This window comes from Urocitellus parryii (genome assembly GCF_045843805.1).
Source record: "Urocitellus parryii isolate mUroPar1 chromosome 10 unlocalized genomic scaffold, mUroPar1.hap1 SUPER_10_unloc_3, whole genome shotgun sequence".
In the NCBI taxonomy this organism is placed as follows: Eukaryota; Metazoa; Chordata; class Mammalia; order Rodentia; family Sciuridae; genus Urocitellus; species Urocitellus parryii.
In genome coordinates, this window is record NW_027551756.1 from 103,722 (window position 1) to 117,059 (window position 13,338).

Sequence of the window (13,338 nt, forward strand, 5' to 3'; positions counted from 1 at the left end):
TATCTCTGTGAACCTAGATGCAGCAATACTTAATAAAACATTAGCACATTGTGTTCAACATATTAATTGTACACCATGATCAAGTTATTTTTATTCTAGAGATGCAAGGATTCCATCTTCATGAAGAACTCAATAGATGTAGAGAAGGCCCTTGACACAATTCAGCACCCATTCATGATAAACACATTGAAGAATATAAGGATCAAAGGAACCTACCTCAATATCAAAGCCTATCTTTGAAAAATTCAAATACAACCTCATAGTAAATGGGGAAAACTTAAAAGCATTTCCTTTAAAGTCTGGCACCATACAAGAATGTCCACTCTCACCACTCCTATTTGATATAGTGCTAGACATTCTAGCCTAGCCACAGCAATTTGGCAAGAGAAGGAAATAAAAGTGATAAAACTAGGAAAGAAAGAAGTTAAAATATCACTGTTTGTAGGTGGTATGATACTATACCTAGAAGATCCCAAAACTCCATCAAACGACTGCTAGAGGTAACAAATTTGGCCAAATAACAGGTTACAAAGTCAGTATACGAAAATAAATAACTTTCCTGTATAAAAACATTTTCATAATACTGGTAAATACTTCCTCATTCCTGGTAAAGGCAGCTTGGGGAGATAAATGAGATATACAAGTGGCAGGGGGACCTTGTGTAGATGGGGGGACCTTGTATAATTATCTAAGTACAACTTATTAAACCACAAGTGTAACGTTTTCAGAGCTGAGAGGACCTTGGATATGACAAAATCTGGTTCTGGTGAGTTCTTCAGGGAGATGTCTCTTCAGGTGCTGCTGTGGTGGGCAAGGCAGGGCCAGACATGTAGCATAGCAAGTCTCCACAGGAGATTTGGATGCAACCTGATTATACACCACTGAACCATGCCAGGAAGTGAAGTGACTTCAGAGCAGAATGTCCCAGAAATGACACAAGAGTCATGTCTCCAGACCCCTGGTCCTCTACCACCTGTAGCCCAAAGCACCCAGCCAAGACTCCTAAGCTCTAACAATTCCATTAGGTAAGTATCAGTAAATTCCATCAAAGACATGTTTTTCAGTCATCATGACTTTTCTTATCCCAGAATAATACTGGTTTTTCTAACATATTTTAGATTTAATACTTCCCATAAAGCATTCATACATCTGTTACTAAACAATGGCAGATTAGAGATTCATAGCCTATTAAAACTGGAGGACTATCAACTGGCTTATTCATTTTGAAGATCAGAAAACTGATACCAGAGACATTAGTAACCTGACAAGCATTTCTAGAATTTAATTTTCCTTTTTTTGTCAATAAAATAGACTATGTTTTTTCTTCCTGGTCTGTAGAGATGAACTAGTATGCAATGCATAATATTAGTAATTTTTGACTTGGGTTCTTTTGTGTATAATGCAGTCTATTGGATTTTTCTGAATGTTTCTATTGAAAATAATTGTTGCTATATAACAGTGTAGTGGCAGCTGACCACAAGACCACAAAAAGTCTTCATCACATACTTAAAATAAATCCTTTTGAAGCGAGGGCAATTCATAGTAAATTAAAGGGGAACTTAAGGATATTTTTTAAGAAATACCAGTTTTAAGTAGGTAATTGTGAGGAAGATAATAATCATACAAGTCAAACTCAGGAGATTCTTCCATAAGCCCCAAAGTGAGATATCGATGCCTTGGATTGTCAAGAGTTCTTCACCAGTACATCTGAAATTCAATAAAACAATCTAAATTCCTAGCATCTGTCAAATTTTACTGAATACATTCCCTTTTCTTTTGTTAAAGAAACCTATAGTTTAACCAAATCATTAGGAGTTAGCCTTTCATATATAATAGCTAAAAGTCATTAAGTGCTTAAATTTTGCTACTATGCCAAGCAACTTGCACCTAATAGCTTAGTTATATCTTAAAACAATCCAAGGGGATATAGATATACACATTTAAAAGAGGAGGGGAGTAGACTTAACAAACTTGACCAAGCCTACAAAGATACACTGTGGAGCAAATTTCTAGCTTCTTTTATTTACAAATCTATAGTACTGCTGTCTTCAAAGGAAATATCTCATCTGATACACTTTCACTTACTTCTAATGGGACACCTTCAGTTTTACCTAATGACACCTATGACCCTTGCTAAGATGATCAAAGCTCCACACAGTTCTGCTCACCCACAAGACAGCCATCCTAAAAACATAGGCTAAGTATTGTAAAACTAGGACAAAGGGGAAGCAAGAGTTTCCAGCCAGAGTCATGTCTGTTGGCTCTTTGACCAAGACTGTGAAGAGCATCACAGATATTCAGCTCTAGAATGTCACCTGCAGTCCCAGGAATCAGACTTAGGGCTGAAGTACCAGCTGGAGCACAGCAGGAAGCACCATTCCTGCCACTGGTAGAAAAGCATGTGATACTAAAAACACCTAGTGTAGCTACAGTTATCAACAGCTGCCATTTATGTGCTATTGTCCCATGTTTTGGAATTTAGCAGTTATAAAAACATCTGTGACCTCTCTTTGCTGTAAGAGGAGCTTCATCCTTCCTCTTGTGAGGATAGGGTCCATGTAAGCATGAAGCCTGTGGTGGCTCTTCCTTATTTGTTCCCACTTTCCCTGTCTACTTTATTCTGACAAGCAGCCTTGCACAAATTTTGTGTTACAAAAATGCCATGCCCAGATCAAACAAAAGAGAGTAGAAAGGTAAGGAAAAGTCCTCTTCACAGATTTTCTGGTTGGTATAGAATTATTTCTATACTATTTGAAATATCCAGGAGAGTTTTAGTATTCTAGCATTCTCATTCTCTCTCTCTTTTATTAACTTAAGCATCAAAGTCAAATCATTTTCAATCATTGAAAAAGTAAGCATTATCAAAAATTTGAAGCAAGATACTTTAATTTTTTTTAATGACATTATATGAAAATAAGACTTCCTTCTCAATTTACTGAAATAATGTTTTTTTTTCTTTAAAGGGTATTTCCTTTAATAGGTAGTATTCAGTTTACACACACACACACAGAGAGAGAGAGAGAGAGAGAGAGAGAGAGAGAGAGAGAGAGAGAAACAAAAACAAAAACTGAGCAGCCTTTGATTTCACTACAGCTCCAACATATGTGAACAAAGGGAAGAGCCAGGACCTGGGGGACAATGTTCATTCCCTTGATGCTATCACTGCCCTGTTAGTTCTTACTGCTATCCACAGGCTAGGCTCATAGATACTATATAATCCATTCAGTCCAGAGATTATGAACCCTTGCTAAATTATTGAAACACCCATTTCAACTTCAAATGTTCTGAAAAATAAGAATTCAATCTCATAATCAAAACATTAAAATAATTTTTCAAAAGGGTGAATACAAACATTTCTCCACATTTAATACAACATTGACTGTAGTGGAATACAAGTACAGCATGTTCACATGCACTAGTATACAAGGTCTCACTTTATGAGTGGGAAAACTTACATTCAGAAAGATTCATTGAGCTTGGGCTCTAAACCCAGGGCACTTTCTATATCTTATCATACTGGTAAGAAATCTCATTATGACATGGAATGGAAACTTACATCACATAGCTGGCACAGCCACTGATTTCTGTTGCATTGAGTTCTGGACAGAAGTTTTGTCCCAAAAATTCATTATGCTGCAAAGCCTATATAAGGGGGACAATACAAGATAAAAGGTTGTGAATTTCAAAAGTGTCCAGGTACATAAGTGCATACCCATAATCCCAGATGGTGGGGAAACTCAGGCAGGAGGATGGCAAGTTCCAAGATAACCTGGGCAACTGAAGGTAAGGAGACTTGTCTTAAAAAATAAAAAGTGCTGGGGAAGTAGCTCAGTGGTAGGGTGCTTGCCCGGTATGCACAGGACTCTAGGTTAAACTCTTACTGAAAAAAGAAAAAGTTGCCAAAGAATTATCACAATTATGTCCTCAAGCTTAATCTCCATTACTGTTTCTAAAAACATACCAAGTCTTACATTCACAGCCTTTTTCACAGCATAGCGGCTAATATATTTGCCCTGGTAATCAAGAGGCCTAGGTCAGAGATGTTGCTTCTCATTGTAAAAAAGCGAGATCTCTGGCTATATAAGCCAAGCTTCCTTCTTCTCATTCAATTTTATGATCCCATAAAAACCAAAATTAAAATAATATGATAGTGCTTAGTGAACATTGTCAGTTTATAATAACAATGTTATTATAAATGACAGTTTATAATAACAATGTTTCCTCAGTTGTTTTCATCAAAAACTAGTTGTAATGATGGGAGTTAGAAATTTGGTTATATTGTGTTGAGACACAGCTTCCTTTGGAGCTGATTAACTTGCCAATATGGCTCTGGGTATTAGACAGTCTTCTTATTCTCTTTAAATTCAGCTTTTATTATTAACAATGTGCTCCAGTCTCCCTTCCTCCTAATGATTCCCTTATTGGACTAAAAAACAAAATATGTATTTCATTTATTAGTCAATTTTTTCTATTTACTAGATTTCTCCCCACACTTCATCTTCCTCAAACAGTGAAAAAACTGGGAAAACCCCAGGTGCCTTCCAGAAAGACAATTCCTGGATGGGAGAGGTTCATAGCCCATAGCCATAGATTTGGTTTTATTTTCATTGTTCTCACTTTGGGAACTCTGTCACAATGGCAGATAAGGACATTTTACCGTATACCCATAATGAGGAATACTCAAGTATTCAAGCCAGGATAGCCAAGGTGTCATGGTTCCAAAATTCACTGAAATACCCAACAAAACCTACAAAAAGCAAAACCAAGTGTCAATCAGTTCAGTGTTTTTATGAGGAACTCTAGATAAGACCCTACACAAGAACTCTACAACCTTCAAAACATTTCTGCTAGGACCTACTCTTTCTTGAAATATCTTCCACTTACTCTTAAATACTGATTTTGGTCCTTTACATGTATATACCTCTGTATAGCTAAGGCAGTTTATGATATTTAGTGAAGAACAATATACCTGTAATCAATATTATGTATTCTACTTATTTCAGGAGATTCTTTATTATCAAGACTCTGTCCTTAAATTTCTATGCAACTGTATACAAAGGAAGATTAAGTAGTAAGTTCATCCCTTGGTATCCAAAAGGAATTAGTTCCAGGAGCCCCCAGCAAATCCCATCCACAGATATCAAAATCTGACAATGCTTTTATCTATTATTTCTAAAATAGCATAACCTTTGCATAGAACCCTGCATATCTTTTATGTCTAAATACGTACATTCTGTATATTTTAAATCATTTACATATTTCTTTTGATACATAATACAAGTCAACCATCAAGGAAAAAAATTATACTTTATAGTGTTGGAACCAATGACAAGAAAAGAAAAAGTGTATATATTCAGAGACAAGTTTTGTATTGAAAAATTCTGATTAATGATTGGTTGAATCTTTGGATGTGGAACCCATGGACATGAAAGGCTGATGGTACTGACAACTTAAATTGTACCACCAGTATCTTCCCCCTTCATGAACCTGGACATCTAGAACAAAAACCAGAAGAATCCTGAGCATCACATGCTCCTCTCTACTTCTACACAATAATAAGATTTATCTTTTACAAGGGTTTGCATTTTGTGCCCATGCTATCGGAATTATTTAGGATTCAAAATGCTTGCATAAATACTCCAAAGACCTAACACAAAAAAAGAAAGAAAAAAAGAAAGAGTAACATGCTGAAGTTCAGCAGAACATGCAGTCAATACTTCCATTTTAAGCTACCATAAAACAGTCTCATGGTGGAAATGCCAGGAAAAACTGCTAGAGATAAACAAGAGACAGCTATGAGGTTCACATAACACTTATCCTAACTGGTGTGAAGTGCACTGGGATATGCAGAACAATGACTATGTAGAAGTGTGTCTGCATATGTTTAGACTGGACCTAACTAGGTGTTTAGCATATAAGTCAGCATCTCTGAGTTAAATGTGGTTTTATGACTGATTTTTTTATTTCCATATAGAATTCTTTACACAACAATTAGTCAAAGCATCAAATCAAACAAAAGTTCTTCATTTATTGAATGAGGTATTATTTGCAGTATGACGGTATAGAAACTGTAATCAAGATTTATCCCTTTCTCAATGATATACATTGTAGTTGCCAAATTCATAAATGGAAGAATTAAACTTTGGCACAAGATTATGCTAAATATGTATCATTGGAAGATATCTCCTCCTCCTGAACAGAAAAGATGTGTGTATTAATCGTTGATGCAATTGGGAGAAGGTTGGTAACTAATTATATGCTGATTCATCATATTGAGTGCAAAATTTAAGGCATATAAGATTAAAACTAAGTAAACATTAAAAACAATCAAAAGATGTACAGGAATATGTTGATATAGATCATCCAGGAACCCACAAGGGAGGGAACCTAGCACTGTGGACTTTGGATTTTCCAGTGCCTTCAATACTTCTTTTCAAAATATAAGAGGTACTCCAGTTAGACTTCTCATGCCACACACTGTTAAACTCCTCAAGGATCTTCACTTTCATCTTGAAGCCTACATAATCCAACAAATCATCTCTGCTGATTACAGAGCTGGCAATTCTCTTAACACCAGCATGAAGGTCAGGCACAGAACTTGTTGTTCTAATGAGGGAATTGGCCAATCATAATTCTTATGGGTTTTGAGTTTCCAGTTTACCAAGGTTTCATAATATGCCACCCAGAAGTATTTTAAAAAGCTCATTAGTGAGTATATGGTTAAAAGTTATAGTAACAAAATTAGGATACTAGCACAAAAAACTGGATAAGGGCCAGGAGGAAAGCAGCACATTCTCTAATATCAACTGCATGGCCTCGAGAAAACATTGGAGTCCTGTACAAAGTCCTAAAAGCAGGTTTCACAGGACAAGTGAAGAAGCAGGAAGGAACATGGTACAGATTCCCTCTCAAAGCAGTACAATTCGCACTCACCATCATAATCCCCAAATAGACATTCACAAAAATTGTCTCTAGGTCCATCGTCTTCTCACCTGCTCCCAGGACAAGTGCCATGGTACCAGTGGCATAAGCCACCAGCAAAACAATAAACATCAGCATGAAGAAAGCACCCACATCTGGTTTCAACACTTAGAAGGAAAAGAAAGGGTCAGTCCAGCTTCCTAGGTCACCTTGTATTTGAGATTGTTTATTTTGCAAATAACACTAAACATTCTGAAAAACTAATATCAGAATGAAAAATGTCACTTACTCTCCAACTATCATTAGTGTTTCCTTCCATGTAACCACATGAAGTTATCACACAATTTTCTTTTTTTTACATTTACTGCAGAAATACTTTTCTATGTAACATCTATGCTCCTTTATGTGAAACAATGCACAATTTCTGAGTTGCTGAGCCAGAGAGATATAGGCAACACAAATGGACCAAATTCTACTGTCACAGGAAATTTCTCAAGAGCACATTTAAGTAAACTGACATCTCCACATTGTTTATTGTTTTTTTTATAAATGCATTAGTGAAGAAACTGGGATCAGAATTCTATGATGCCACAGTGGGAGGAAAAGGGGAAGTAGTATGGACTGAACAAGAGCAAATTAAATTCTATGATTGTATAATTATGTCTACATGAACCGCAATATTATTTATAATGATAAGGTACTAATAAGACATTAAAAAATACCTGGGGTAAGGAAAAATGCTCCTATAACCTGAGTCCTTCTAGACAGTCTGATTGAAAATGGGCTAAATTAAGTTTCCTAAAGTACTCTATAAATTATACTGAGCTAATGATCTGGGTCATCCCATCTGAGGGTTTTGGAACAGTTGCAAGAACACTGATCAGAAGCCTGGGGGTCTAGATTTCATGATTAATTCTTTTTTTCTTTTTCTGGGGTACCAAGGATTAAACTCAGTGGCACTCCACCACTGAGCCACATCCCCAGCCCTATTTTTATTTTATTTAGATATAGGGTCTCACTGAGTTGCTTAGTGCCTCAGTTTTCTTGAGGCTGGCTTTGAATTCATGATCCTCCTCCCTCAGCCTCCCAAGCCACTGGGATTAGGACACTAGCACAAAAGACTGGATAAGGGCCAATCACACCATGCCCTGATTGATGAATTCTTTATCACACACCTGATTTTCTAAATGGAAGGCTTAAACTCTATCAGTGGTTCTTATCCTGTACTATGCTGTTACAAACAGATATTTCTTGTGTGTGTGTGTGTGTGTGTGTGTGTGTGTGTGTGTGTGTAAGGGGGTGGTGGAAATTCTGATATAGTACCTGAAGTGAAGCCTGAGCCTAATGCACAAAGGAATCTGTCTACAGCCATCAAATACGTATTTTTATTAAATGAATAAACACCAAAGTTACCAACTTTGTTTCTATGACTAGAGAAGAAGAGAGAGAAAGAATATGTGTGTATATTGATTTTTTAATTCCTCCCATTATATCCCTTTACATAAGGATATTACCAATCTGTATTTTATCTCTACAGAGATATATGTAGATACAGAGAAAATGTTGATAGATAAGCCATATCTTAGCTCCTCTGGCATAGCCACAAATAGTTATATAAATTTATTTCATATTTGTATATGACATATCTCTCAGTAAACTGCAGTTTTATAAATTGTTTTAAATTTGGCTGGCCCAATCATAGGGTGCATACTTGGAATCCCAAGTGTCTGGGAAGCTGGGGCAGGAGGATCCCAAGTTCAAAGTAGGCCTGAGCAATTTATCAGGACTCCATATCTAAACAAAATAAAAATAAAATGGCTGGTGATGTAGTGGAGTGGTATAGCACTTGCCTCTCATATTCACACTATGGGTTCGAGTCCTAGTAGCAATTAAAAAAAATGGTTGGGAAAACAACTTGACAACAATGCCATTGATAAACAGTTATTTTAGAGAGTGAACAATGTGTACATGTACTTCCATAGCTTACATACAGCTTGGTTTGTAGTTTTAATAACCATGAAACTGCTCACAGAGAGAAATGAGCATCACCTCATATGCAAGACTAAAGACACATCTTCTTCATCTTGCTACTTACGTAACATGAAGTATAGTACAGAAGTAAATAAAATAGTTGGAAACAACCTCCTGGGTATTAATTCAGCTAACAGTTCTCCAAAAAAATAAGGCAACACTCTGTAGTATCCACTGATGTGCTCATGTCTGGGGAGGAAAGAAAAAGCTTGCCACACACTCCAGATTAGTTCAAGAAGACTCAGCCCAGAAGAGGTGCTGCTCTGCAGACTCCTGCTGCCACCAGATCTGACACTGCACCTGCCCACAGGATCTAGTCTGATTTCCCACACCCTTCTCCACCTCAGGTACAGCCTCCCTGGGGCATCAGCCCCCATACTCTTGCTGTGCCCCTCTCTCATGAAGCACCCCCCCTGCTGCCACCCACTCTGACCCATATCAACCCTCCAGGGACAGAGTCTGCACCTCCTCACTCTCCTCAGAGATTCTGTTTCTCTTCTGAGGCTAGCTGTGCCTGAGAAGTGAGGAGCTAATCCCAGTGTAACAGAAGCTTCTCTTCTCCCCACTTTGAGGATAAAGGCCCCAGTGCACCTGAAGACTTTTAAAAACTCTTTATTTCTATTCTCAGGTTAAAAGCAGAAAAAGCCTTCTTCTCAATGATCACACGTCCAACATGCAGCTATGTCAGCTACCAAATCCTCATCTTTCCTCTTCCTAACATCTTTCTCCCATAATTCCAAATGCTTCTACCAGTGTCCTTATTTTTTCCCTCTCTGAGGATTCCTATCCTTGGCATATAAGTATAGGCAAATCTCTTTCATTTTTGAAAAATAAAAGAGATAAAATCAGTCTGCTTCTTACTGTAAGGCTGCCCTCTGAGTCTTTCTACTCCTCCATCCACTGAGGGCTAAACTAAGTCACATTCTTTGCCAATTTTATTTCCCATTTCTTATTTGCTGGTGATACTATCACTTACTTCCAAGCACCTGAAATTTTTTTTGCAAGTGTCACAATGACCTGTTATTCCCTAAAATATAAAGATACTTTTTACTTTGTTCATTGTTTGCTTTTTATGCAGCATTGGGATTGGTTGCTCATATCAAACCAAAAAACTCTCTTTCCTTTAGTGTCTGGATCCACATACTTTTAATTTTTTTACTCTCCTATAAGTGCATTTTCTCAGTTAATATTGGTAATCCCAAGCGGGTATCTCCAAAGTTCACACTGTGCATGGTAAGTATACACAAGTTATGGCAATCTCCAAGATCATATCCTTGTCCTCATTCTGGAAGTGACCTGACTGACCAACAGCTAGCTACCAATGTCCCTTTCTGAAACAGAGAGCTACTCACTTAAACAGTTTCTTTTGGAGCTCAAAGATCTCCCCAGCAGTCACACTGCTGAAACACTGGAAGACAATCAGCACATAGAGTGCCCAGGCCCTGCCAGGACAGAAAAGGAACAAAAGTAAATGGTAAACTCAATGTCATCAGCTCAGTTTTCTACCCACAAACTCTTTCCACAAATGACATAACATTAAATAAATTTTTTTTTCTTTAAAACATTTAGACATGTTCTGGTTAAAACTGAGAGGAAAGCATGTACTCATGAGGTCTTTCCCCATTTCTGTATCCCCACCATGGTGCCCCTGAAATTCCATATTATAGCCCTATTTGCAATTCATGGTCTTAGCTTACTGTGAGCTGAATTGTGTTTTTAAAAATTGATATGTGGAGGCAATCACCCCCAATATGAGGGTATCAGGAAGTAGGTGACTTAGGAAACAATAAGGTTAGATGAGGTCATGACAGTAGAAACCCCAAAATGTGATTAGAGTCCTTATAAGAAGAAACATCACATCATGCTCTACCATAAGAGGGTACAGAGTGAAGGTTGCTACCTGCAAGCCAGGAAGAGACCTTCATAGGAGAATGACCCTGCTGGAATGGAACCCTGAGCTCAAATTTCCATATTCGAGAATTTGAGAGAAAATAAATTTATGTTGTTTAAGCCACCATGTCTAAAGCATTTAATCATGGAATCTTGAGCTAATTCATAGGTTACAGAAATACTACCACCTTCAATTTAAGAAAAATGATATTTTTCCCAATGTATATTTGGAAGATCAATAAAGACCCAAAGTGTTAAAAAATTCACTTAGCCAGTTTGGTTTTCAAGTGGAGTAAAGAAAAAAAAAGGAAAACATGTGGAAGGAAAATGTCAGACAGCAGAGGGAACCCACATTATCTCTATACAACAGACACCTGACCATCAGCAAAGTCTTGACAGTTAGCCTTGACACGGGACAAGCACCCTCCTACCAGGCTTCCAAAGTGCTTCGAAAATAAATCAAACTGATCCTGATTCATGAAAAAAAATTGTGCACCTGTGTGAAAAGGTAGACTTTTAATGCTTCTTTTTAGCAAATTAATTGAGGTTTAAAAAAGAAAATGTCCAGTTAATCTACACTTTGATGGATTTATGGATGTCATGAAAGCAACCACAAGTACTTCAAATGTGAATGGGCTGCACTTCACAACCAAACAGTTTAATTAATATTGAGGATGTTAGTTGCAACTTTTTTTTTAAAAAAAGAGGTGATGTGACACATCATTTAAATAACAAAAACAAGAGAACATATTTAAAATTGTAATCCAAGTGAAGAACCCCAGTTACTCTAAGGTAAAAAATAAGAGTCTGTAGACAATAATTTTACATGAAGAAATAAGTATATAGGCTATTTTAAATGTAAATATTTATATAATGATTAAAAGGAGTAAAAATCATCCAGGCCTAGTAGAAAAGCAGCTACATAACTTTTGATACAGGACTAAACCTAATGTCAAGTTGAAACCTAATTTGAGAAATGAGGGACATAATAAGATTCAGTTTAATTTGTTGTTACATCTAACAGTACAGTAAAATTAATGATTCTGAAAAAAGGAGACTATGAATTTCCTTCTAAAACATAAGATACTTTATTTTATATTAAAGATTTTTTTTTTACTTTTAGGGAACTTCATTGATTAAAATTCTTTCCAAGTTGGTAAGCCACATCTATATTATCTATTTATCTGATTTATTTAAAATTTTTAATGATAAGTTCACAAAATTATACTTCCATGTTTACAGGTACAAAGGTATAGTTCAGGAAACATAATGTAAAATCATTAAATTGAGCTAATTAAGGTAATATCCACACCTCAAATATTTATCATTTTTATGGTAAGAACATTTGAAATTAATTCTCAGAAATTTTGAAATATATATTAGTATTTATTATATTCATCACATTGTATAATGCATCTCCAAGGAAAAGAAAAACCCTTATTCTGCCTGAGACTTTGTACACGTGACTATCTTCTTCTTGTTTTTCCTATCCCTCTTCCTTTGGCAACCACCATTCTACTCTTTGCTTCTAACAGTTCAATTTATTTAGAATATTTTGTTATCAGCTTACATTCATGATGTTAGGAATGCCAAAATTTATTTCTTAGAGCTGAACAGTACTCCATTGTGTATACACATCTCACTTTTCCTTATCCTTTTCCCTTTAGTTGAGAATGGACACTTAGATTGAGCGCAAATACCTCTGGGAGTGCAAATATCTCTTCAACAAACTGATTTCAACTATTTCATGTCAATACCTAGAACTGATATCCAATTATTTTAAAATACTTCCTAATTCATTTAATAGTCACCACAACATTGTACGATGATGAAGTCAAAGAAACTCTCAGTCCACACAGGATTGAGACCTAGTTCCTCAATTACACAGATTATAGAGAGTGCAAAGACAGTGCTTGATTCCAAAGAAGAACTAAACCATTGGCCTCCCTGACAATTTCAAATGATGAGGCACTGATATTAAGCCCTGAAGAAAGCATTAAGAATTTGGTTCCAGAAACGAAACTGAAACATTGTTTTCTAAAAAAAAAAAATGAATCATTAATCACCCAAGACAGATTACACAAGCTACACACAGAGTCTATTTTCTCACAGTCCGAGTTTTTATTTAAAAAAATAGCAATAAACTTAAGGCAAAATAAAATTAAAAGAAGGAAATTGTCCAATTTCTCCAGAAAACATCTGAAAAAATTACTGTATTTCTCTGGAGTTTTCTAGTACTTTAATGCCTTGCTTTTTAGTTTGTCTTTAAGTTTCCAATTAAGCATAGATTTCTCAATATTTCTCCTAAATGCTTTCAGGGATATAATAGACAGGAGCACAGTCTTTGGTCCTATTGGATTAAGAAATGGAATCTACACAGGGTACAAACCAAATATTAGCATATTTGGAAATGACCCAGAGATCTAAGCCTCTAAGGATGGTAAAATTATGATATAACTTGGGAAAAAAAATCTCTGTATAATCATATTGCAGAGA

General features: G+C 36.2%; 1 protein-coding gene across 1 annotated transcript in view; it reads right to left on the reverse strand.

Annotated features, from left to right (window-relative positions):
* Window positions 1-1,559: 1,559 nt before the first annotated feature.
* The window catches only part of LOC113178178 (broad substrate specificity ATP-binding cassette transporter ABCG2-like), a 47,694-nt gene continuing 35,915 nt past the window's right edge, over window positions 1,560-13,338 (reverse strand). The window contains exons 10-15 of the mRNA XM_077794267.1: window positions 10,305-10,394; window positions 9,017-9,141; window positions 6,934-7,088; window positions 4,658-4,747; window positions 3,557-3,642; window positions 1,560-1,707 (exon numbers count right to left, since the gene is read on the reverse strand). Coding sequence (XP_077650393.1) covers window positions 1,560-1,707; window positions 3,557-3,642; window positions 4,658-4,747; window positions 6,934-7,088; window positions 9,017-9,141; window positions 10,305-10,394 — 694 coding nt within the window. The remainder of the gene's footprint in view (window positions 1,708-3,556; window positions 3,643-4,657; window positions 4,748-6,933; window positions 7,089-9,016; window positions 9,142-10,304; window positions 10,395-13,338) is intronic.